The sequence below is a fragment of the Chinchilla lanigera genome, unplaced genomic scaffold, assembly GCF_000276665.1.
Source record: "Chinchilla lanigera isolate Chin_1 unplaced genomic scaffold, ChiLan1.0 scaffold00188, whole genome shotgun sequence".
Taxonomy (NCBI): Eukaryota; Metazoa; Chordata; class Mammalia; order Rodentia; family Chinchillidae; genus Chinchilla; species Chinchilla lanigera.
Window position 1 is genome coordinate 718786 of NW_004955589.1, and position 26924 is coordinate 745709.

A 26924-nucleotide genomic window follows, 5' to 3' on the forward strand; every position below is an offset into this window, starting at 1 on the left:
GCTTTCAGCACTGAACCTTCCACTGCAGTCTGTCATGGTCATCTGTAAGTGTCTCCTTCTGTAGGACTATAAGTGAGCAGAATGTGTCCCTTTGCTTTTGTATCTGTGGCAGTAGCTAACACATTGCCTCATACATGGTAGATAACTAATAAATATTTTTTATTTTAACTTCTGTAATTGTGATTCTATAATTTCACCTTCTACTTCTCTATGGATTCTTTCCTTGTTAAAGTAAAAAAATTTTCCATAGCATAGTAGTATTTATCAGATTCTAATATTCAATGCTGGCAGCTGGGTGAATGAGGCCGTGAATAATGTCTCTCCTCCAAATGCCAAACAAAATGTCAAACTGATTCTTGCTCTGATGGTCATCGACTAAGGAACAAAAGTACATTGATCGGGGGTAATAAAAATAGTAAGAATGTGAAGATTTATAAAAACAATTTTAAAATGTCTGATCCACTACAAATGTCAGTTTTTCAGATTCTGCCTATGAAGTCAAGCACAGACAGGAGGAAGTAAATGGCCCAGCACTTGAGATCCCTCTGTAAAGTGAAGGGCAGCAAAGGGAGCACCCTTATTATTAGGGTGTAGGCACAAGGTGGAATACTACCCACCAGAGCATCTAGTCGTGTCTAGGCGTTCGTTAGGGGTAACACATTTTCACTTTCAGATCTTCAAGAGAATGTTTTCCGAGTTACTGAAAAGTGAAAAAGCGCATAGGTGTTGCTGAGAGGACAGTGTGAAATCTGTCTCAAGGGCTCTGCCAGACTTTATCTGTATTCCGCTGGGAAAGGAGTCCTGTGACTGAAAGGATTCTGTACCAGCGGGCAGCCAGGAGGGGCAAGCTCCATTACTCTGAGAACTGAGGGAGATGAAGGAATGTCAAGAAGCTGCTGCAAACAGAGCTGAAAACCAGGGACCTGCCTACTTCTCCTCTCCCTGTCCTTCCCCATCTCCTGCCTCCAGAGACTGCTCCACTGGCTACTGGGGAAAGCTGTTTAGATGTTCTTGTCATTTTCAGGTTGACCATTCTAACTCAGATCTCAGAGGTTCTTCTTCGTCCCATACACCCCAAAGGATTTGTAGTCTAGGAAACAAAAGAATTGTTTCATCAATAAATCAATTTATTTAAAAGAATATGTTACAATTAATTACACTAAGTGACGTTACCAAACAATTTTTGGAGTGGTTAGCTCTAGAACAAGGAATGAAGAAACACTGTTAGCCATTATATGTCTGTGTATTTTCTCTTCACATTTCTTAAATCACAAATAAAAAATACAAGATACTAGAGTGAAAATACAGCTAGAGTTTCTCTCAAATAAATTAAAAGTGTGCATGACCTGGGAAAAACTGAAGCCCAGCTCACCAGCTTAAAAGGGGGCATGATAGAAAATTGCTGTCTAAGTTTAGCAGTTGGTCAAGTGCCTCACCCTACATCACTCCCCTCTTCAGTTCTGTTCCTCCCCAGAGCCTAACTTTCAATACACCCGAGCTTATTGCTGAGGAGTGAACTACTGCTGTCCTGGCAATGTATGATCAGGGTTAGGGGAAGAGAACAGCAGGTAGAACTGGAAGATGAAGGCCACAGAAGCACTCCCACTGCCTGCATTCTCCTTCCTTCCTTCGCTGAGTAGTAGTCAGCCACACATCCCCTCCGAAAGGAAGCTGGTGTGACCCAATGACGCTGGTGAAGGAACAGCAGTATGCTGAGGTCTCCGCTACATCAGTCTAGCCAGACAGTGTAACAGACAGAAAAGAGGGCACAGTGGTCCTCTAGGCCTGGAGACTTCAGGTCACCTAGCAAGCAGTTCCCTTTAAGAAAACTGCTTCTCAGCCAGGCCCATAGTTGGCAAATCTGAGATGAGACAGAGGTCGTCTGCCACACCTCCTGTTTGTGCCCCGGTCACTGGGTTTGAAGCTAGGAGAGATAACCAAAAGCTGTTGGCCAAGGTAACTAAAGGATGACATGAAATGGCCAGCATGAGGACACTGGAATATTTATCTAATTCCTCACTAAAAGCTCTGTCCAGGCCTAGAGCCACTCTGAGCACATACATATCTGTACCTGTGCAGAGCTTATGCCTGGGGCAAGGGAGGCCAGAAAGATAAAGAATCAAGTAAAAGTATGAAAAGCAGAGAGCTCAAAGTATGGCCCAAGGGAACCTTTCTACAGAGACAGGCTCCTCAGGGGCTCAACTTCCTCTTGTTCCATAAAAACTCTAAGCTTTTGCCCCGCAGGACAGAAATCCAGTGTGCAGGGGATGACAGTGAGAAACCAGGAAGATCCTGCTGACTTTGTTGGAGTGAAGCTGGGGGCGAGGGGGGGGGGTCCTCTTTTTTCGATGTCAAACTGTAAAAGAAGACTGGGTAGACACCTCCCTGGGCAGAAGCCAGGACTGAGGAAAGTAGTAGGGATTACAGAAAGAAAGTACAAGGGATGAGGGGGAAGTAGAGTTACACCTAACACTGCTTCATGCAAAGAAGAGCTTGATCCTATGGACCTCTGCTGCCACAATGACCTCTGCCTCCACTGCCGGAGGCCTGATGTGAGAAAGAAGGCACCATCCTATAGGGTCTCCCTCCTTACTGCAGCTGGGTGCTTTGTTAGTGGCACGGCTTCCAGTAAAAGCCGGTTTTAAGCAGATCCTACCAACAGGCTAACTATTCATGGGGCCCCTCACCCAATCTCCAAACACCAACTGGATGCTATGCAGGCGAAGGACCTGTTCATTCCTCTCCCACTATGAGAGTGGGGATGCACTGCTGCTCTTTTTATATTCTGAACAAAGCTGGTGTCAAAAGCCTCGTTAGCGTCTTGGAGTGGGAAATCAACCTATCTTCTTTATAAGGACCTCTGGCTTATTATTAAATTCATTTAAGCCAAGAGAAGGAGTTGATCCTGTATTAAATAAAGCCTTCAAAGCAGGGATTACCCTCTTTAATGTTAAACATTCAGCATTCTAGTGTTCTGAAATCTGTGATTCTTCATAGATTGGATTTGGAGAAGTGGGAAGGATAGGATGTTTTATACAATTTCACACCTCCCTGGGGGCCTACGGCCACTAGGATAACAGTGAGAAACAAAGAAAAATGGCCCCACAATGAACTGCAAAACAAGTTACAAAGCAGAAACTTCAAACCACCCCAACACTGCTCAGTGGAACTGACTATAACCAATTCTGACTGCCTCCCAGCTAGACAAGGCAGAGAATATCTTGAGAAAAACCTAAGGAGGTTTCTCTTCTGAAGGTGAAAGGGAGCCAAAAAAAAAAAAAAAAGGTTCATAGATATGTTTCAGTTGCACCTGAACTGGACTTAGTTCTCTTTATGTAATGGGTATGGAGCTCAGGGGCTGGGAATGTTGCCTTATGCTTCAGCCCTGGTCTCTGATCCTGGGTTGTAGCTTGTAGGTCTCAAAAGTCCTAACTGCAAGGTCAGACGAGCAACTCCTTGAGGAATACGAAGGTTTTCCTTCAGTCTCCTTTTAAACAAAAGGTAGAGATGTGGCTAAAACTGACCATATTCCCAGTCCTTCCTAGGTCCTCAGCTGGCTTGGACAGGGCTATAGTTTGGTTGGCACAGACAACAGACCTAAGTTTCCCTAAGGTCTTGAAGATACTGTTAGGTCCCTTCCCAACACTGCTGTTTAAGGATGTCACAGAGAGTGTAATAGTTATGGGCGGTTATTGTTCAGGAACAGACTAAGTAAAGCCTTATGTACACAAGACATCGCTTCCTTTCTTTTCCCTCCGCAAATCTAACCTTTGTGCCTCAGGTATCAGCTTTACTCTGGTCCCTAATGCCATCCCTGCTGCAGAAAAGGCAAGATCAGCAATTACTACCATGAAGCGTTTTGGGTTTCTGTGGCATCAACTCTGCCCTGGGCAGCTGAGGAAAAGCAACCAGAGGCCCCAAGGAAGAAGGAAAGAGTACAGAATGGGCCAGAAAGCTATGAGGGGGAGAGAGACGGACCAGGAAACTGTCTTGAAATCAAGAGACCACACCAGGTCTTCAGACTCTCTCTGCAGATCGCAGCCTTGTGCCCGTGAGAAACACACCTGTTTCTCCTCCCAGTGCCCTCTTAGAAGATAAAGACACTACACTCCTTGCTCCTCAGACTCGACAGCAACCATGAGCCAGAAACTGCACTCAACACAAAAAAGGGGGGAAAACCCAAGCAGGTTGTAAACTTTTCGAGTCCTTCATGAGGAGAGGTATTTTTCCTGTAAATTTTTTTTTTCCTTTTTAAAGTTTGTTTCAAAATAAAGAGAGCAAGAGAGAGGTCATGAATTCTAGTGAAAGGTGTGTAAAAACACAAGCTAAAAAAGGTACTGCCATCAATATGAAATTTAAAAAGAAATATATATATGTATATACGTGCAGCTGATTTGTGTATATATAGTTTTTTACATACATACATATATATGTCTGAACAGTGCAAATGGATGAAGTTCATAGTTCCAGTTTTAAAAATATAGTACAGGAGTGTCTGCGGTGTGAGGCCGAGGTGAAAGGACAAAGATACCTTTGGCGAGTAGGGCGGGCTTACTTCTCTTCCTGTCTTATCTCAGTGGACCTCTGGTACTGACCAATCTGTTGTTCTCTACCAGCTCAATTCCAGAGGGAGTTATTAATAATATTTAGTTTAGGGCTTCTGAATGTAATGACTTTTTTTCCTTTATCTGTTCTTTTGTGTTAATGGTTACTCTGTCTGACAAGAGAGATGAAAGGGATAAGAGGATGAAGGCAAGAAGAAGGGAAGGGGATAAGAGAAGGCTAGGTGGCCACATCCCTCTGCTGTGACCTCGCCATCTGGAAAATGTTCTGAAAGGGAAAAAAAAAAAAGTGTTATTGGGAAGCCATATCTCCTCTAATCTGGAGACAATCCTCAAATAGGTGCTAAAGTGGCATGACTGGATGACCCTAGCTTATTGGCCTCTTCCCGATAGGACTTCCCACCAAGAATCATAGCCTTTGGGAGCCAGAAGGACTTTGGATATTAACCACCCAGCTAAGTCTTCCTGTTTCACAGGAGAGAAGAGTCAGATTTAAGGAGACTGATTTAGCCAAAATTATAAAGCTATGAGGAAACTTAGATGTGATTCCCAGAGCCCAAGTTTCTTTTTTCACCATACTAAAAATATAAATTTTCATGTTCCTGACTTCACCTCTTAATCCAATTATTTTCTTTGATAACAAACAGCTGATTATTTACAATCTTCTAAGTTCTGTTCCAGCACTGACACCTACTTACTAGTCATAGAAAAACTTTCCTCTGCATACACATTTTTGGTAGTCTAGAACAGTGATGGCGAACCTTTTAGAGTTTTCAATGATACAAACAACCTGCTGCTGCATGCGTGCCATAGGTTTGCCACCATTAGTCTAGAAGGACTCTGTCATCAGCCATCCAGTCAGATGGCTAAAAGTGAGGGAGGACAGAGACCGAAACAAACCCAAACAAACAAAACAAGGCAACCCAACAACAACAGCCAGAAGAGGGTCCACGAAATCATGAGAATGGAAGAGCCTGTAGCCAGAGTACACCCTTTAGACAAGAGAAGAAGCTGGGCTTTTTTGCGCAGCCCATTCACCATCCAGGAAGCCAGCCCTGCTGGAAGAATGTCCTGGCTCACATGGGATAACCAGTCTCTAACTAATATTCCTAGAAAGATAGAAATGGAGGTGAGGGTCCCAGGTATTTGGCAATGGGCTTATAAATAACAAGATGAAGAAGTTAATTGAAGAAGTCTTTAGAATTACCTCTTTTCTCCACTTGAGCTCGCAGAACACCCTCTCGAAGCACTCATGCATGTAATTAAACTGGAGGGGAAAAAGTAGCAATACTCACTAACTTCTCAAGACCAGGCACCACAGGGCCATGCCTCTGAACTGCCAGATCAGCCCATCTTCCAAACCCACTCAGATAAGAAAAACTCCTGACAAGTGCCACAAAACTCAGATCTGACCATCTACTGCTCTCTAGCTCCTTCTAGTGGTAATTATGAGTCAAGTAGCATGTGAAATTGCCAATCCCAGGTATTGGGCCTAAAGGAAAAAAGGATGAGCCTGGGTGCTTGGATTCAAATAGGTTCTGATCCCAAGAAAGCCACATCTCTCTGTCTCTATGTATTTAGTTTTTTAAGAAAGCTGAAGCCCAATCTACTTTCCCCAAGTATCCCTCCCCATGTCCCACTCACATAAGGTGTGAAGATTTTAACCCATCGGGGTTTCTTCTCTCCTCGAGCATATTCAAAACAGAAGGCCATTCCTTCTTCATCTGTGTCCCACCGCTGCATCTCATTCCACTCAAATGCTATGACCTGGTTCTGGAAAACCAAGAGCAAGAAAATAAAGTCTACAGTTTGAGTCGGAGAGTACTGGGGAGTTTAGGCGAGGGGGTTCTGAGCCAGGCAGCAGAGGATAAATAAAAGGAAACGTCTGCAACATTTCTGGGAAAGGACTGAAACACAGGAGTAAAAATCAGGGGAAGCAACCAGTGAACTTGAGGGTCAGGTCAGTTTGGACCCAGTGCTTTTTAACTCCAATGAAAACACAGTTTTGATTTCATCTCCTCCCAAGGAGGAACTGAAACACAGCAAATGTATAAGTACCAGTGTCCACTTGCAATGCTCCTTCCCAGCCCCACACTGAACTCTCACCTCTAGCTGTCCTTCCTCAGTGCAGGCGTGCAGTTTAAAGTGCGTGATGCTGATGGCTGTGATAACGTGCCCCTTCCTCCTGGAATCACAGGCACAGTGGGGGAAGATGATTTCATTGTAGCCCTCGCAAGTCCTTAGCATGTTGAGGTACTAGGGGAAAAGGAGGGGGAAACTGTGTTACCAGGAAGTAAAGCAACTGAAGAGCTGCTGAGATGTACCAGCGTACTGTATTCTCGCCCAACCACCTGACGAGCTGGACTCTGGTCTCACACTTAGCCCAAAGTTGGCACGGGACTCTGTGACCTATACCCACTACCAGCAGCTGCCTTCATACTTTCAGTCTGCATTTATGTACTTACATAAGATACATAAATGAAAGATAGAAGAGACAATGTTATCCAGACCTACAGAGCTAGAAAGGCCCTCAGAACAGCCTTTAGTCTGACCCTCTATTTTCACTGCACCTCAGAGATGAGAATCTAATCTCTGCTTATAGTTAACAAAGGAAGATAATGCTTTACCCCAGTTATTCTCCAACCAAAAGTTACAATAACCTGAGTGATGAAGACTAAATTACTCATTTCATGCCTATAAAATGTTAAAACTGAAAAAAACTTACAAACTAGTCATTTTACAATCACCAAGAATAAAGTAAGACTATCTTGAGGTCACAGGTAAGAATAATGGGCACAACCAGGGTTGTAACCAGGGTTTAATTTTTACACCCCTGCTCCATCATCGGCCTCCAAATCAGCCCCACTGTCCCCCGGATCTCTCGTTTGTATGGCTCCTTAAAAAGCAGAAACCCCAAACCAAGTGGCACATAAGAATGGTCACAGGTTCAAGGCTCCGAGGCTAATCTAGAGGAGGCACTGCATTACTGATGCTAACTCCACTCTTTGTCCCTTTTCCTCTACAGGTAAAGCAGGGTTCTCTTTATTCAACTCACTATTCTGAGTAGAGAGATGAGAGTGTAAAAGATGGGTAAAAGAGAAATAGGAAAAGGAAGAGTCATGGTCTCTGCCCTGCTTCCTTTCAGGGACTGTGTAAGGAAACAAGCGAACAGCCTTGAGCTCCACACCAGGTGTACGTCACATAGCAAGAGCAGGGACGCAGCGCTAGAGTTGACTTCAACGAGACATCAGTGAGTATAGAATACACTGGAAAGTCATGTTCTGCTCTACCAAGGGAGAAAAGAAAGCACATAGGCCACCTAGGGCCTGCTACTGATGAACGGCACTTAAGACCACACAGCTACTGTCACCAGGAACAGAAGATTCAGGGCTGGCGGGGGGCGGGGGGTGGCGTCATGTAACTGTTCCCTTTCCTACTTTACATTACTGTTTTAAAATAACAGCAAATTTAAGGGGAAAAATTTAGAAGTAGCAAGAATAGAGACAGAATGAAGTCAGAAGTGATAATTGTACATGTATAAGTATTCACGTGTGTGTACAAAAACCTTGTGAAATGATGTATCTGAATATTACTTTTTTGGGTTGGGGATATAGCTCAGTGGTATAAGCACCTGCTCAAATATTACTTTGTAAAAATCCAGGAAAGGGGCTAGAAATATAGTTCCATGATACAGCATTTGCCTAGCACACACAATGTCCTGGATTTGATCCCCAGCACTACAAAAACCAAAACTAAACAAACAAAACAATCAATAGCAACAACTTAACAACAAAAACCTGAAAAAACTCCAGAGGGAAAAAAGCACGTGAGATACATGGAATATGAATGACAGGAAGTTAAAGTCTACTGAAGGTAGGTAATGGGGACACAAAGGCTTGCTGTATCGTTCTTTTAACTTCTTTATATGTTTGTAACAAAATGTGAAAGGAAAGAGTGCTCTGCAACCAGGCCTCTAGTATCCACCTCATCCCAACATAGCCATCAGAAATGCTGACATGCTCAATGAGCAACTTAAGACTTGTGTAAATGCCAATGGATGTCAGGGAGCCTTGAGCTTAGCTCTGTTTATGTCCTTAACAAAACATACTTACATATAACTCACTTGTTGAGAGGTTTCTTCCTTGAGAAACGTCACTACTGCTTGAACAAACATTTCTGACATATTCCTAATTGGAAATTTTACTGTATAAATTTTTTAGAAAGAGAGAAGCAATTCCACAAAGACAGGAATTAGGAAGAATTAGATTAGAATTAGGATTAGATCCAAAGAAAAGTGGCACTTTACATATCTTAAACACTTTCTTGTGACCTTAAGAACACTTTCTAGGGCTGTGTGTGGGGGTGTAGCTCAGTGATAGAGCACTTGGCTAGCATGTAGAAGGACCTGAGTTCAATCTCCAGTACCTCAAAAAAAAAAAAAAAAAAAAAAAAAGACAAAGTTACTCTACTTGGGGACTTCCCCTCTGCTGGAAATAAAGGATTCTGCTACCACTTTTTGTTCCCTAATACAGGGAAGAACACGCACCAGACCCTGAGAGGTATGTGTTCAAATTTTAGTTCTACTTCTAATAGGCTATGTGATGTTAGGTAAAAAAAAAAATTTTTTTTTTCTTTTGTTTTTTGGTGTTTTAGATTTTTGAGACAGGGTCTCAGTGGATCCCTGAGCGCTCAGCAGATCCCATCAATCCCTCCATATTAAGGAATGTGGTCCTTTTTTTTTTTTTTTTTTTGTACCAGGAATCAAACTCAGGACCTTGTGCTTGCCAGGCAGGCGCTGTGCTGCTGAGCTATATCCCCTAAATTTTTATAAAGATTTTCATATATATCCCCAGCCCAAATAAATATCTCCCTTCCCCTTTTTTTGGTACTGGGAATTGAACTCAGGACGTTGTACTTGCCAGGCAGGTACTGTGTCGCTTACCTATATCCCTGGCTAGGAATGTGATCCTTGAAAGCAACAGACCATCAGAGGACTTCCACTTGGTGGTAAGCTCTAGTAATAACCTGAGTGAAAACTAAGGGTACCTGTAGTTTTGGTGAGAGGCCAGAGGTAAAGTCTCACTGGGAGACTTAAGGTTTTCAAAGATTCTCAGGATGAATAGCATTTCTCAGTTTTAAGTGGGCAAAAGCTACATTCTTAGTATACACAAAGCCTACAGAGAAGAAACACTTAAAAACTTAAATCAGTCCAAAATTGGGAAAAGGTGAATTTTTGTTTTTAAACATATTTATAACATATATTTAAAACACAAAGTTATCCCATCCATTCTTTCATACTAATTTTGTGTAGCTAAGTACCCTGAATTGCCTTCCTTCCACACTTATTTGGTATCCTGTTTAGGTGAGAGAAGAGGACAGGCACAGTAAAGGACATTTCATAAACGTTCAATATTCACTCATACAGATAAATACAGCAGTAGGGCAGCTATCAACACAAACATAGAGACTCAGTACTTAACAGAGCAGAACACTTTAAAATGGGTCAAGGTCCATTTTGAAGAAAAACTGTTCTCCCAACCAACTTGCCAAAGAGTCAAAGCGGGTCTAACGTTGAAATAAGGGCCTGAGAGGAGCCCTGGGAACCAATCTCCTGAAGCTCTAAAGGTAGTGGTTATTCTGAAGCACCCCAAGTTTCAGAATCATGAAGTATGCCTTTTTAAAAAATAAAAACCCTTCAAGTCCTAATCCCCAGAGATTCTGGTATGCTAAATGTGGGGTGAGGTCCAGAAATCTGCATTTTAAGGGGCTTCACAAGTGATCATCATGGGAGTGGGCTGAGAAAAAAAGATTTTCATATATACTATCTTGTCTAAAATCATTACAAATCATATTAACAAACACTAATACGTCAGTTCAGATGCCATCAGATGTATTCAGGGTGGTATGGCCACTGACAATATATCAGATCAACAAAGGCAAAGTAGGCTATTTCAAATAAGTAAAGCATAATCTACACAAAGTTTATTGTTTGTGTGAGAATATGGAGACACAGAAGGGGAGGGGAGGAAAAGGGAGGGAAAGGGGAAGGGGAGGGAGAACTCAATCATCCAAAACTGAGAATCAATCTAACTTTGTAAATAAGCAGAAAATAAAAACATATAGCAAGGATATGAGCTGTCCTCTGTATCTGGAGGACAACGGAACTTACACAAAGCTTAAAGATCTCATTCCGTCAAGATTCTACCTCAGTAGCTAACAATCCGTATATTCTCATTTTCCAAAAAAGAAACCAAACCAGTGAGTTTGTTGAGCTGCTGCTGGTCCCATGGTAATTTGGCAACTGAGTGTAGTGATGTGACTTTACTGCAAGTCCATCAACTTTACTAAGTTGTTATAGTTAATGTCATCAGGACCTCTGAGCTCTGGAAGGCACATGTGACCCAATAGGCTGGCTTTGAATACTGCTATCTGAATACATAAAATTCAAACTTTGGTGAGACAGTCTTCAAAATCTATAGTAATATGAGGTTAGTATATACTTCTCTGTTGGCACTACATTTCCAACACAATGAAATTCTATAAATGTTTAAGCATATTTTATATTCCATGCCAATGGCTTGTAGGAAAATATCTGTATATCAACTGCACTTTTTAGTTAAGTAGGTGATTATGAAGTTATGAACTTGATTCTAAAAATGATTTCATAATAGATTTCTGTGCTTATTAAATCTTGATTTTCTATATTTTGCCAAAGAACAACCTAAATCTATTTATTTCACTAGCACTTTGTACTGTGCCTGGCACATACTTGGCAGTCAACAAGAATTTTTTGTTGAGCACATAAATAGGACAGTGTGTTTGGAGCACTATTTATACAAAGAAACAATATGCATTCCACACTGATCAGACAATCTTATGAAATTACTTTGATTTCTACTGTCTTTTCAAGAACAGGAAGACTTTATTGGCTTTGGCAAAAACAAAGAACTACTGCAGAGGTTGAAGCCCATTAGTAACTTCCCATTTTACAGAAGAGATGCAAATATTTTAGTCAGAATCATGCACTACTATACAGAAAACAATGTTCTCTCTCTTTTTGTGTGTGGGGGTTCTTTTTGAGACAGGGTCTCGCTATGCAGTTCAGGCTGGCCTTGAGCTCACTTTGTCGCCCAGGCTGGTCTCAAACTCGAAACGATCCTCCTGTCTCAGCCTCCCGAGTGCTGGGATTACAGGCGTGCACCACCATGCCCGGCAACAATGTCCTCTTAAAGAACAGGTAAAAGTTGCCTGTTTCTATCTATCTACCTACGTACTGTCTGTCTGTCTGTTTGTTGTCTCACTATGCAGCTCTATCTATCTATCTATCTATCTATCTATCTATCTATCTATCTATCTATCTATCTATTTTTATCTCACTATGCAGCCCAGGCTAGCCTTGAACTCATGGTGATCTTCCTGTCTCTGCCTCCTGAGTGGTGGAATTATAGGTGTGCTTCACCATGTCCCACAGAAGTTACATTTTAAAATCCTGTCTCACACATAGAAAAATTTTCTAACAAATTCTGCCAAGATTTAATTTATTTAAAAGATTTTTGCATTTTCCACTTCAGCCTGCTGATATGTAGAACACTGGTAAGATGGATGGCTCCCTGGCCTCTGGCAATATTTTTAAGGCAAAGAGATTTATTACTTTTCAACATATAGTAATAAAATGAATATCCTATCTAGATATAAGATCATGCTCTAAGGTCAGCGGCTGACTTGTTTGTATTCTTATTCCAACTCAACTAAATGTAAGTGAATACCCTCTCATAAAAAGTACATAAAAGGTACAAGATAACTCATGTGACCTATCAAAATCATTACCGATACAATACTATGATGGTGAAAATAAGCTGTAATCGGAAAAAATTCAATTACATGTGAATCTGCTAAGACAAAGAGTTTAAAATATTACGAGTTTAAAAAAACTTTGTGACTGAAAATTATTGTAAGTGTTCTTTCCTAATTTTGTTTTTTACAATTCCCATCCTTGTACTATGGCAGATACAAAGTGAAAACTAATTTTAAAACATTTTAGAGAATACCTTAGGCAGCTTTATCTAATCGAATTTTCTATGATGATGAAAATGTCCTATAGCTGTTCTATAGCTACTGAGCACTTGAAACGTGGGTAGTACAACTGAAGAGCTGAATTTTAAATTTTATTTAATTTAAATTTAGACTTAAATAGTAACATGAGGCCTGTGGCTGGCAAACTGAGTACCACAGCTCCGGGGCATACAAACCGAAGGGCTGCTGAGCACAAACGCCTAAGCAACTATAGAAATGGAAGTTGCAAAAACAAATGATTTTGCTCCTGCTAACTCACATCTAAAATAATTTGTAATGGTAAAAATCTAAATACCATATTGGGTTGCAGAGGTAGCCCAGGAGAAGTATACTTGGCTAGTATGCATGAGGCTCTGGGTTCTATCCCCAGCAAAACACACACACACACACACACACACACACACACACACACACACAATACCAGTTCTTATACTGTTTAGTTTTTTTGTTTGTTTTGTCTTTTTGAGACAGGGTCTTGCTACACAGTTCAGGCTGGCCTTGAGCTCACTTTGTAGCCCAGGTTGGTCTTGAACTCTCAATGATCCTCCTGCCTCAGCCTCCTGAGTGCTGGGATTACAGGAGTGCACCACCACGCCCAGCCTGTTTAGTTATTACTAGTAATAAATTATATGCTTATGAAGAGTAATCCAGCTTTGTGTGCATCAAATGAAGAATACAATGGACTTTGCATCAAACTTTCTTTGCGCCGGGCATGGTGGTGCACACCTGTAATCCCAGCACTCAGGAGGCTGAGGCAAGGGGATCACTGTAAGTTTGAGGCCAATCTGGGCTTCAAAGTGAGCTCAAGGCCAGCCTGAACTGCGTAGCAAGACCCTGTCTCAAAAAGACCAAAAAAAAAGGCTCTTCGCATCAAAGTCCTTACTTTTTAAAAATTAGTTAATCCACTATTCCAGTACATTTCAAAAATGACAGGAACAACAATTTTTTTTTTTTTTTTTTTTTGGTGCCAGGAATTGAAATCGTGACCTTGCACTTGCCAGGCAGGTGCTATGCCGCTCAGCTATATCCCCGGCCCAGGAACAAGAGTTTTTAAGGTGAAAGATTTATATCATCTGAAGAGAAACCAGAGTATAGGAACATCAGTTTTAAGAGGTAAAAAGGAGCATTTTATAAAAAATATTAATGGGGACAGAAACTTACCATGACCATTTTTCTTTGTTCATACAGCTTCTGTAATTGGTAAGACTTTTCTTCTGCTTTGATGTAACCTTTCTTCACATCGTCAACAGCCTATCACCAAAATAAATGCAGGGCAGAAGGGGATGGAAAAGTTACTATCAAGCACATTCTTGATAAAAATAGAGATGTAGGTATATTTTCAGAAAAACTTGCATCTTCTTGGACTATCATCATAATCGTATCAACATGGACGTCAGTTTTAGTTACTTTTTTCTTGTTGCTGAGACAAAATGCCCAAGACCCAAAATTATGGAAGGAAAGGTTTACTTAGTTCACCGTTTGTGAAGGTTTTAGTCCACAAGCTCCAAGGCATGGCACAAGGGCAACGGTTCAAGGAGGCAGAAGACAAGAGCAAAAGGGAAAGCCTCTTTTGCTCCTTTACATTGTAAACAGGCCACCCACCCCCACAGGTGTAGCACTCACACAATCCCATGCCCTCCTCTTGAACAGGATGAGAATGTTCACAAAGTGAGGACCCTACCTCTCTGCTGAGTCTTAGTTAAACTTCTAAACTTCTCAGGTTGACACAATGTATCAATCATTACAATCCACCCCTTGTCAATTTGTCAACTAGACACATTTCTTTAAACTGATTCCCACACACAAAAAAAAACCTGATTCCCAGATACAAAGACATGCCTATTCTTATCATCTCACAACTTGAACATATAACAACCAGTATTAAGTCTATCAACATTATATTACATTAGAACCATAACATTCTGCCCCTGGCCCCCCAAAGACTCATGCATATCCCTTTATGTAGAAGGCATTCAGTCCATCTGCAAGAGTTGCCCAAGTCCTAATAGTCTCAGTATTGCTGAAAAGTCCACGTCCCAAGTCTCCTCCAAAATGAAAGGCAAACTCTTGGCTATAAGCCCCTGTACAAATGAAAAGTTAGTTAAACACTTCCAACATTCAATGGAACAAGATAAACATTTTCAATCCAAAAGTAACAAACAGGGGAATATAAAGGATTGGAACCAAAGCAGTCCAAAATCCAGGAGGGCAAACATAAAATCCTGTAGTTCCATGTCCAACATCTGAAGCAATCTGTGGCAAATTTAAAGGGCTTGCGTGACTCCACTCCTATGGCACTCCACTCCTATGGTGGTTACAGTTCCCATGGCTTCTCTCTTAGGCATGCTTTGCTCTCCCCTTGCAGCTTTCCTTAAATGATCCATGTTCTTGACTTTTCCAACCTTCTGGGGTCTTCACTGCACCTTCAGCTTCCCATTCACAGCTTCACACACTGCCCCCTCAGAGGGCACACTGTCTGGCCTCCCAAGCCTTCTGAAATTGAGGTGGAAGCCTTTTTAAACCCACAACTCTTGCATTCTGCATGCACCTCAAGCCAGCACCACATGGATGATGCCACGGTCTGCTGCCAGCTGGAGCAGTAGGCAGACTTTCCTCTCTTTTGGCTGTAGAGGTCGAGTGACTGGATCACTGAGCACACTGAATTCAATTCTGAGGCACAAATTTTCTATGCTGCTGCCATTCTGGAACATGGTGCTCTGTGGCTTTCTCCTCAACACAGTCTTCTACTTTGGCAGTTTTGAGGCTGCAAGGATGGAGACTTGCTGCTTCTTGTGATGCCCTCAGGCCATCTTTTGTATTCTCCTGTTCCTTCTCAGCAATTGGGATCTCCTCAGCTCTATCGTTGTAGTCCACAGTTTTAATGGAGCTTCCTTTCTAGCCCAACTCACAACATTTTAAATCATCCTGCTGGGCTCTTTGCTCTTGATTCTCAACATAGTTCTTATTAAAAAGCCCCCAACAGTAGCCACGTCACAGCCTCAACATTCAACTGCCTTAAAATTTCTTCTGCCAGATTAATTAAATCTGCAGCCCTTAATCTCAATCTCAGTCTCAGGCAAAGTCTCTGGACATGAGCAAAATACAGACAAACTTTCTGCCAAGCCATAACACATCATCTACATTCCACCAACCAATGCAGTCCTTGTTCCCAATAAAAACCTGCTGAGCAGGTCTTTACCGGCAGGATTTCTATCAGCCTTTTGGTCTTCTGAGCTCTGACCAGAATCTCTCATACAGAACAGCCCAAGGTAATCCAGTGCTACTCCTTCAGGTGATGTCTCTGAACCTTTCCAAATTCTTCCTATAAGCCATTCCCAAAGGCTCTTGCACTACATGGTCAGATATAGTCACAGCACTGACCCAGTTTCTCTGGTAGCAAATTCTGTCTTGGTTACTTTTCTCTTGTTGCTGAGATAAAATGCCCAAGACCCAAAATCAGGGAAGGAAAGGTTTATTTAGCTCACAGTTTGTAAAGGTTTCAGTCCATAATCAGCTGGTTCCAAGGCATGGCACAGGGACAACAGCTCAAGGCAGCAGAAGACAGCAAAAGTAATAAGAGCCAAAGGGAGAAAGCAAGACTCTTTTCCTCCTTTATATTGTAAGCAGGCTACCCACACCCACACCCAGGTGTGGCACTCATACCATCTCCATGCACTCCTCTTAGTATTTTGTTTTGTTTTGTTTTGTTTTGAGACAAGGTCTTGCTATGCAATTCAGGCTGGCCTTGAGCTCACTTTCTGGCCCAGGCTGGCCTGGAACTCGCAACAATCCTCCTGCCTCAGCCTCCCAAGTACTAGGATTACAGGCATGCACCACCACACCCGGGTTCCATGCCCTCCTCTTGAACAGGATGGGGATGTTTACAAAGTGAGGACCCTGATTCCCTGCAGAGTCCCTTAGCTAAACTTCTCAAGATGGTACAATGTATCAACTATTATAACATACCAATGGGAGTAACTAATATTTAGAGTAGCATATGTTCAAGAACTGCTTTAGGCATGTGAAAAATCTGTTGCTTTTTTTCTCAAGAGACTTAACCTCTGCTAAATTTATACATGTGACAACAGTAAGGGAGCTGGGATGGTGGTGTGTACCTATAATCCCAGCATTGAGGAGGCTAAGGCAGAAGGGTCACAAGTTTGAGTCCTATGTGGGCAATTTAGCAAGACCCTGTCTCAAAATTTTAAAAAAACAATGAAAATATACAACAAAATAAGAAACAATTGAAAGAACACTGAAAGATAGTGCATAATATTGTATTAAAGGCAGCAATGACATAGTAAAATATAAGGTCTAGACAGTAAGTGATATATGCAGTCAAGACAAGAGCACATACTGTTAATTATAGTTATTAGAGAAGCCTTGGGTGGGCCTTGAAAAGATAAATGAGGGAAAACTACAAGATGAAGTCAGGAGACAGGAATGGGTTTGCACTGTAAACATTCAAGAAGCTGGGCATGGTGGTGTATGCTTGTAATCCCAGTACTCTGGGAGGCTGAGGCAGGAGAATCACAAGTTTAAGCCTAGCCTAGGTAACTCTGTGACTCAGTGAGACCCTATCTCATAATGAATGAATGGCTGGAGATGTAGCTCAGTGTGAAAATCCTCGGCGCAATCTCCAGTACCACTACCACCACCACCACCACCACCACTACACACAATTCAGCAAACAGATTGCCTGATTTAAATAAAGGATATATGCGAAGGGACATAAGACAGGTGCTAGATAGGTAGGCTAACAACAGATATTAAAAGATCCTAAGAAGCAGGCATAGAATTTCAACCTAAGGTAACATACTGACGTAGGGAGCTAAAATAAAACTAAGAGGCTATAGAAGCTTTGGTCACAATAACCCACCCTGTTTCCTCCAAGGTGTACTTTTATCTTGCTTTTTCCTCTATTGGTCCAAGCCGGGTCTGCAGAGAAGAAGTACTTTTACTTACTCAAATAAAGAAGTACTTTTACTTACTCAAATAAACTGTGCAAGAAAGAAAGGGGGGGAGAGAGAGAGAGAGAGAGAGAGAGAGAGGGAGGGAGGGAGGGAGGGAGAGAGAGGTGTTTTTAAATAGTGAGACACTCTGAAAAATGTTTTAAAATGAAAGACTGATTTGTGTCTGATGTGTCACTGCTGCTTTGCCAAATGAATTAAGCCAAGGACAGAATGCAATAAAGGAGATCCAGGGTGCTGTGGTATTTACGTAGAAATTATTTCCCATAGTCATTAAGGGAGGAAGGGTGGATAACCAAGTAAATTTAGGATTAAAACCAAGGTAAGACAGAAGAAACAAAAGTAGGTAGAAAGGAGACAAGGAAACTGTAATTTTGAGAAAACTACGGCTTTGAAACACAAAGTTACCCAAGATTACAATGCCTTTCCACCCCTCAGGCTGTTTTCCTTCCAGGCTTCTCACTCCTAAATCCCCACAAGTCTTAAAGATATGGAAGGCCAGATTGGACCTGTGTTCTTCTGATTCTAAAAATCCACAAGACTTCCACCCTCAAAGAAACCCACTATTAATTGGGTACCAATCTCTAAACTTCAAACACAAGTGGTTGACACTTTAACCTACTTGATAAAGTCAGTTTTTAATGGGTAACCTGACAAACACTAGGTAAAAGATAAATAATTCAAAGAATAAATATCCTACATCATCCAGCCCAAGCATACCCTAAGACACACAAATACCTGCAATGTATCTCACTCCTCGAGTTCTTGCACACTCTTCTCTGAGCCTGTATTTTTTGATTCTGTCTAATAAATTTGTCAATACCTCTCACTGATACATTCTGAAATGCTTTTCTGCATTGATAAGTCAAGAACCTACTCAAGGGACTGGGGATATAGCTCAGTGGTACAAGCGCTTGCCTAGCAAGCGCAAGGTCCTGAGTTCGATCCCCACTGCCGCAAGAAAAAGAAAAAAAAAAAAAAAAAAAAGAACCTACTCAAAGTGAATTGAGGTTGTCACCTTCTCTAGGGGGGCTTTCTGGGTCCCATCCAGTAACAAAAAGACTAATTCTACTTCTAGCTTGTCACTTACTAATACCGTACTTGGGAAAGTCACTTAAACCCTCTTAGTCTGTAAAAAAGGAATAATATTCATCTCATAGATCACAATAAAATGAGTAACACATTAAGAATTTAAAACATTATATCTAGTTATTATTAATAGTATTGTTATCAGTATCATTTAGCTGTTAAGTTCTGAGAACTACACAAGGATATTAACATCCTGCCAGGAATTGCCTATGGGAAAGGTTATGCTAGTCTCTCTCCAATCCTAGCCTTACAAAGGGGGCTTTCCTGAGCAGAGGGTTACATGCACAGAGGGATGCACAGTAAGAACTGCTGTGTGATGGCCTGGAGAACCTGATTACTCTATCATTTATCACACAAAGGCTGTCCTGCTCCAGGCCAAATTTAAGCCAATTACTGAAAAACTGGGGCAGAAGTAGAATGGACAAATAAACAGATACTGTCTGTCCAACTTCCAATGTGCAATCAAACTCTGGCTTTAGCATCTGCAGGTTCAACCAGTTGAAGATAGAAAATAATTTTTTAAAACAAAATTGTGCCTATATTGAACATATACGGCCTTTTTTGGTCATTATTCTCTAAACAATATATGATAATTACTTAATACCATTTATATTTTTATTAGGTATTACAATAATCTGCAGATTAAAGTACATAGGAAGAAACACGTAAGTCCATAGGACTCAGATTTTGGTATTCATGGGTGGGTGCATGCGTGTGTTTGTTTGTGTCCTGAAACCAATACCCTGAGGATACCAAGGGAGGACCATAACTTAAAATATTATTTAGCAGGACTGGGGGTACAGCTCAGTTGTCTGGCAAGCGCAAGGTTCTGAGTTTGATTCCCGGTACCAAAAGTATATATATTATTTAGCTTTACAATGCTTTTTCTGATGACCAAATAAAAGCACTGTATTCCTGTTTTGTTCGAATACCCAACGCCTAGGATGGTGTCTGTCTCATAACAGTACCTAAATATTTGATGAAAATTTCCTCAGGGCAGAGGTGAGTGAGAGGGATCATATACTCCAGCACCTCTCAGCTCTTTTTTTCACATGGAGCAGTAAGATGTTCTTTTTCATTTCTAATCAAAATTATACTGCATTATTAGCCCTGAATGGAAAATATAAATACCAACACACTAGATTTTTTCTTAATTAAAAAGTTTAAAGTAAAACATGCATATAGTCAAATTAAAAAATGCTACTAAGAGGCTCCTAATAGAAATGGCAATCTCTTCATCCCAGAGCTTTATTTCAAACTTTTTTTTTAATAGTGGTACTAACCAGGACCTTGACACTGAGCTACATCTGAACACCTTATTGTTATTGTTGAGATTCACTAAATTTTGAAAGTACACAGGCTGGGCTATAACTTGCCATCCTCCTGCCTTAGTCTCCCAGAATGCTGAGATCACAGGCATGCACCACCACGTCCAGCTTACTTTGAAGCATTTTAAGCAGTTTTTATGATCATCTTTCCATAATTCTAAAGGTCATGCTTACATTAATAATTTCAGCTATGAATTTTAGATATTCTTGAGTTCCTGTACTATAAACTTCAGGTGTTAGCTTTCTTATACAGCACATTCCTGCTTCCTCTTTCCCCAAACTCTCAATAAAAAAATTAATATTCTATCTTATTATAAGTATATAAACATTATTCACTGCTAAACCACATACTGTGCCTATGACTTCTTATATAATTCTTTTTTTTCTCTAAGGTTAACTGCTTCATGTTTTTATCTTTCTATTTACAAACAATATCCAATTTGCATCAACCGTTTAACAATAACCAATTATGTCACCAATTCTTCCATAATAATCAAATACCAAAACTACTCTAGGTTCATTCAAATAATTCATTTTCTAAAGATTGCTGATAGTTGTCATCTCTTGTGGTATCCTCTCCTGTACTCTTTCCTTACAGGTTTATGCCTTTTTTAAAAAAAAATTTATTTATTTATTTATTTTTTGGGTTTTTTTTGAGACAGGATCTTCCTATGCACTTCAGCCTGGCCTTGAGCTCACTTTGTAGCCCAGGCTGGTCTCGAACTCGCAACGATCCTCCTACCTCAGCCTCCCAAGTGCTGGGATTACAGGCATGTGTCACCACACTAGGCTTAATATATAGTACCTCAGAACTGATAAAATACATTAGATATACCCACCATCAAAATGTGACCCAAAAATAACCAAAATTAAGTACGTGAAAAGTTTATTTTCCAAGACACACAAAGATATTTGCACCCTGAACATTGTTAATAGGAATAGCAATCCACCAAAAAACAGAATTACTATATAATTCAGCAATACTACTTCTAGGTATACTGGGGGAAAAATGGATCTCAAAGGGACTATCTGCACACCTGTATTCCCAGCAGCATTATTCACAACTATTAAGAGGTGGAAACAACCAAAATGTCTATCCACAAATGAAGGAGAAACAAAGTGTGAAGTATGCATGAATGTAATATTATTCAGCCTTAAAAAGGAAGGAGATGGGTATGATCGCTCACGCCTACAATCCTAGCACTCAGGAGGGTTAAGCAGGAGGATTGGCAGGAGTTCAAGGCTAGCCTGGACTACATAGCAAGACCCTGTCTCAAAAAAAAGGAAATCCTGTTACATACATACCTTGAGGACTGTGCTTAGTGAAATAATACAGTCACAAAAAAAAAACCCATTAAGATTCTACTTATATGAGTAATCAAATACTAAAGTAGTCAAATTAATAGAAGTATGGTTGCCAAGGGTGGCAGGGAAAGAGAAATGAGGAATTGTGTATCAGGTATATAATTTCAGTTTTGCAAGATTAAAAAGTTATAGATATCTGTTACACAACTACATGAATATACTTAATATTTTTAGATTGTGCTGGGCGTGGTGGTGCATGCCTATAATCCCAACTCTCTTGGAGGCTGAGGACCACTACAATTGAGGCCAGCCCGGGCTACGTAGTTGAGTTCAAAGCCAGCCTGAAATATATAGTGAGGCCCTGTCTCAAAAAGAAGCTTAAAACAAATAAATAAATAAAAATATTTCTAAATTGTATACCTAAAAATAGGTAAGAAGAGCTAGAGATGTAGCTCAACGACTTGCCTACCATGGGCAAGGCCCTGGCTTCAGTCCTCAAAAAGATTAAGAAAGTTAAATAAAACTTACAAAGCTGTATATTTTAAATATGTGTAGTTTACTGTGGGACAATTATATCTCAATAAAGTGGTTCAAAATCATTTGAGGCAATAGAAGAGTTCAAAAGATAATATATATGAGGTACTGCTACAAAAGCAACAGCTTTTCTATTTATCTAAATATTTTACTTTTGTCTCATAGTTTTATAATTCAAAAAGCAATTTCACATACCTGCCCCATTTACATTTTAATACTTGTTTTAAAAAAACCCACTGTGAAATACTATTCTTCTTCATTTACAGATCATCAAACATATTTCATCAAAGCTATGCTAAGGATTTACCCAGTGCAGAACTTGGATTTGTAACAAATATTCTGACTTTAAACTAATGATTTCCACTCTGAAAGAAAAAATATCCCATTCATAACAGTAAAAAAGTAAGCTGGGCATGGTGGCGCATGCCTGTAATCCCAGTACTCGGGAGGCAAGGCAGGAAGGATCACTCTGAGTTCAGGGCCGGGGGAGGGAAGGAGGAGGAGGGTGAAGAGGAAGAGGAAGAGGAGAAGGAGGGGGAGGGGAGGGGAAGGGGGAAGAGGAAGAAGAACAGGGAAAAGGAGGAGGAGGAAGAAGTAGAAGCAGCAGCTATATAACTTTATCCAAGAAAATGAGAGGAGTTGGACAAAACAGAAACCCTGTGTATTTAGGAATGTTACATTTAATAACAATGGTAATTCCCTTAAGATTTACATTGGAATAGTAATAGGGTATTAGTAATGGGCTTGGATGGGTTAAAAATTATTTGGACAAACAAAATGGGCAAGAATAGTGAGCCTTTTAAAGGAGGAAAGTGCTACTATTTGGATGTAGAATGTCCTCCAAAGACCATGTGTCAAAGGCTTGGTCCCCAGGGTGGCACTATAAGGAGGAGGTGGAGTCTTTGTGAGGTGGGGCCTTTGGGAAGTTTATACATCATTGGGGGCTTGCTCTCACATGGTTTTCTGGGATCTTAGTCTGTCATTCATTCATTCCTTCTGTCCGTCTTTGTCTCTCTCTGCTTTGTGGCTCATGATATAAGCAATTTGCTAGAGCATGCGCTGCGATTGTGATGTGCTGCCTTTGCCAGAGACACAAAGCAATGGGGACTAGAAAAGTCTGATTTGGGGACTAGAAAAGAAGCTCCAAAAGTATAAAACAAAATAAATCTCTTCTCTTTATAAATTGATTGCTCTTCATAAATTAATCCAAAGCTGATTAATACATAAGACTTAGTCTTACCAGATATTAAAATGTATTATAAACAATAAAAAATGTAGCTTTACAGGCAACAGTGCCCCTACAAACATGGTGAACACTGCCCAAACTGCCAGACATTTTGTAAGTGTGACACAAAGGTACCCAGTATATGAAAAGGATTCGCTATTCCCAGAGAAAGTGCCATTATTCAAGATACAGAGTGGTTATGACGGGCAGAATGAGCTCATTTTCAAGAGAAACATTAAAACTGCACAGAAGGGTGGTGTGGTTTGTGTGTGTTGAGCCCAACTGTGTATTTAAATGAATCCTGGCTATTAAGAGATTATATATATGTAAAATGGACCAATAAAATCTCATTGAAGAAAAAAATACAAAGAACAAAGGCCTAGTGATCCAGTGGTTTTTTTTGGTCTTTTTGAGACAGGGTCTCGCTATGCAGTTCAGGCTGGCCTTGAGCTCACTTATGTAGCTGAGGCTGGTCTCGAACTCACAACGATCCTCCTGCCTCAGCCTTCGGAGTGCTGGGATTACAGGCATGCACCACTACACCCGGCCTAGTGATCCAGTTTTAAATCTCACTTTTTGTTGTATTAGGAAGACAATAAGATCTGTTTTTGTTTTTCTTTTTTGTTTTTACTTTTTTTTGAGGCAGGGTCTCCCTATGTAGTTCAGGTTGGCCTTGAGCTCGCTATGTAGCCCTGGCCTTGAATTTGCCGCAATCCTTTTGCCTCAGCCGCCCAAGTGCTGGGATTACAGGTATGTGCCACCATGCCCAGCAAAAATAACATCTTTTTTTTTTTTTTTTCCGGTACCAGGAATCGAACTCACGACCTCACGCTTGCCAGGCCACAGTAACATTCAAAGAAAAGGGGAGGGTACAGAGTCAAAAAAGGAAGCACAGATCAATAGGAGATCTAAAACAGACTACATATGTCCCTGTATATGTATATATCTGCTCACAACACTAAATTTAATAAAAAAGAAATTAAACATAGTAAAGTAAAGATCTATCCTTTAATACATGCTGCTGTGCAATCTGGATAGCAATACCAAGACAACTTAATTTAGACCAACCATTTGTACTGTATACCACAATAAATTCAGCTACATTAAAGCATTAAATTTTTTTCTAAGAAATAAGAATCTTCTACTTATCCAAGATAAAAATTTCAATTCAAAAGATATCTGTAACACTGCTTGACTCTGTAATTTTAAAAGTAAGAATTTTTTCAAGTAAAATGAAACAAATTTAAAATATCCATGTATTTAAAAGGAGTATGTGTTATTTTAAAGTACAACATTTTCCCAAATAGCACCAATTCCCCCATATTAAGCTTACCTTGAAGATGGCATTCTATTTGAAGCTCTGAATTTTGTTGACTCAATCAAAACAGTCCTGTTGACTCAGTCAAAACAGTGCTGCTGATTTTCACTAAAAGCATTAGGCGATTTCAAGTCACAAGGACTATTAGAACCCCACTGTTCAGTTTATCAGACCTTCTGCTTTTTTTCCCCACTCAAACAGGCTTTCTCCCTTCTCTTTTTTATTTTCTTACTTCAATTAATTTTGAAAACAGATTCATACTACTGTCCCATGATTCACTGCTTGCTTCAGATGGATTTTTCTTTCTTGGTAGTGTTGCAAATTTTGGGGGTAATGAAGCAGTCACGTTTGTAAAAGGTCATTTTGTCTTCTAAAAGACAATTTACCTTCATCCACAATGCTGTCAGGTTGGTTCATTTTAGAAATATCAAAACTTAAAGTTCTTCTGTGTGGAGACTTGAGACTTTTACTTTCTGGAACTGCTCCAAAAAATCTAACTGGCATCCAAGAAGATGTGTTTGACTGATAGCAACAGACTTCAGTTTCTCAAAGATTCGTGGGACCAAGTTAAATCAGACAATAAATGTTCAGAAAAGTCTCTGAGGACCCAAAAGAAAAGGCTTTGTTGCTTTGAATTTCAACTGTATTTCACCACTTGAAAATTCAGTGTTGGTATCAAGCATGTGAGTAATTGGAATAATTGCAGAAGATGTATCAGAAAATGTCCAATCATTTTTTCTACCTTTCATCTTATCTTTTAATTTTGCAGATCTTGTTTTGTCCTTTACTGGTAAGTCAAACATACTTGCTGTCATACTGTTCCTCATAAACTGAATATTGACCTTTATTGCACCCGTTTTTGACTCTTTTTCCTTGTTTAGACTGTAATCTGAACTATGCTGTTTTCCTTCATTTGTCCTCAAAGGTGTCATCAAGATTGATTGCCACCTGCCCTAAAATTTTATCCAGACCTACCAGCAATCTGTGTGTAACTATAAGGAAAAGAATGTATTTCCCTGGATTCCCCTGCATTAGCAATCCAGGCAGCTCGTCCTTCCAGATTGGCTCAAGGGTTTTCTCACCTATAGAGGTGGGATACTTTCCCTTGCCCAACTAAATTATAGCGTATGTATCATTGGTGCCGCCTTTGCCCTTTGGCTTCAGATCTCTGGCTTAGAGCACTGTGACTTGCAAGTGGAACGGGGATGACTTTTGGGTTTGCTCTGACAGCATCACTCTGTCTTTTCTTTGCACTGAGTTCACAAGCACAGGCAGGGCCTTGCCCCTCCCTGTGGCAAAAGCCTAATTCCTTAAGTCCCTACATTCTAGGAGCATTTAAGGGAGCTAGACTCACTCAGGGCAGCCCGATGTACATACGACTGACATCACAACAGCTCACGGGGGCAGCCTGGGGTCACAGCTGCTCTGGGGGTCCCTTTCCTCTGGAAAAGCACAGGGGCCCACATCATCTGGCCAAGCCATCCAGGCCTCTGTGGACCCCGTGCTTCTTGTCTCTGCCTTTCTGCGGGGCCCACCCTGGGCACCAGCTGGGGCAGCAGGGGGCTCACAGGACTAGGGAGGGAAGGCCGGGCCCTGCGCCCTACCCCAGCCTCCTGCCTGCCTCCTTGCAACTGGGCCTCCAAAGCATTAAATATAAAAACAAAATACTAGAGACTGGTCTGGGCAATATAGTGAGAACCTGTCTTGGGAAAGAAAAAAATTAAACTTAACTTTTGGGATTTTAGGTTTTTTTGTTTTTTGGTACCAGGAATTGAACTCAGGACCTTGTACTTGCCAGGCAGGCGCTGTGTCACTGAGCCATATCCCCAGCCCTAAACTGAACTTTTAAAAACTGAAGAAAACAAAACAAAACAAAAATAAAAACAATAAAATATTAGGAATTTTAAAAGAATAGCATCTAGTCCCTAGCACTACAAAAAAAGCAGTATATTTATATTGAATAGTGAGGAATGAAAATGTACTCATTAGTTAAGTAACAGAAATTACAAAAATTACATAAAGAAGTTTAAGGTCAGTCCGCAATACATAATGAGACCCTGTCTCAAAGAAATAAAATAAAATAAGTAATAGTAAGATATAAAAGGGAAATTAATGGAATAGATTAAATATCTGCAAAAGCTGGGCATAGTGGCACAAGCCTGTATTCCCAGCACTCGGGAGGCTGAGGTAGGAGGATCGTTGCAAGTTCGAGACCAGCCTGGGCTACAAAGTGAGCTCAAGGCCAGCCTGAACTGCATAGGGAGACCCTATTTCAAAAAGACAAAAAAAAAAAAAAAAAAAAGTAAATAAATAAATAAATATCTGCAAAAATGACCAAGATTTTTAAATCTATAATCTTAACAGTCAGAAGGCTGAGGCAGTAGGATTGCAAATTCAAGTCCAAACTTAGCTACACAGTGTGATCCTGTCTCAAAATAAAAAACAGAAGGACTGGAGATATAACTCAGTGGTAGAGTGCTTTCCTAGCAAGTGTGAAGTCCTTCTTGGGTTCAATTTCTA

The 26924-nt window shown here is 40.6% G+C and overlaps 1 protein-coding gene and 1 pseudogene across 3 annotated transcripts in view; both read right to left on the reverse strand.

The window, feature by feature from the left end:
• Window positions 1-1106: 1106 nt before the first annotated feature.
• The window catches only part of Snx27 (sorting nexin family member 27), a 79476-nt gene continuing 53658 nt past the window's right edge, over window positions 1107-26924 (reverse strand). For 2 of the 3 annotated variants that reach the window (XM_005414566.2, XM_005414568.2), the window contains exons 8-12: window positions 13797-13886; window positions 6669-6818; window positions 6207-6335; window positions 5770-5829; window positions 1107-4830 (exon numbers count right to left, since the gene is read on the reverse strand). In XM_005414566.2, the coding sequence (XP_005414623.1) occupies window positions 4783-4830; window positions 5770-5829; window positions 6207-6335; window positions 6669-6818; window positions 13797-13886 (477 nt within the window). In that variant the 3' untranslated portion in view covers window positions 1107-4782. The other variant, XM_005414567.2, reaches the window with a different exon arrangement.
• On the reverse strand, window positions 23878-26034 carry LOC102019003 (annotated as a pseudogene).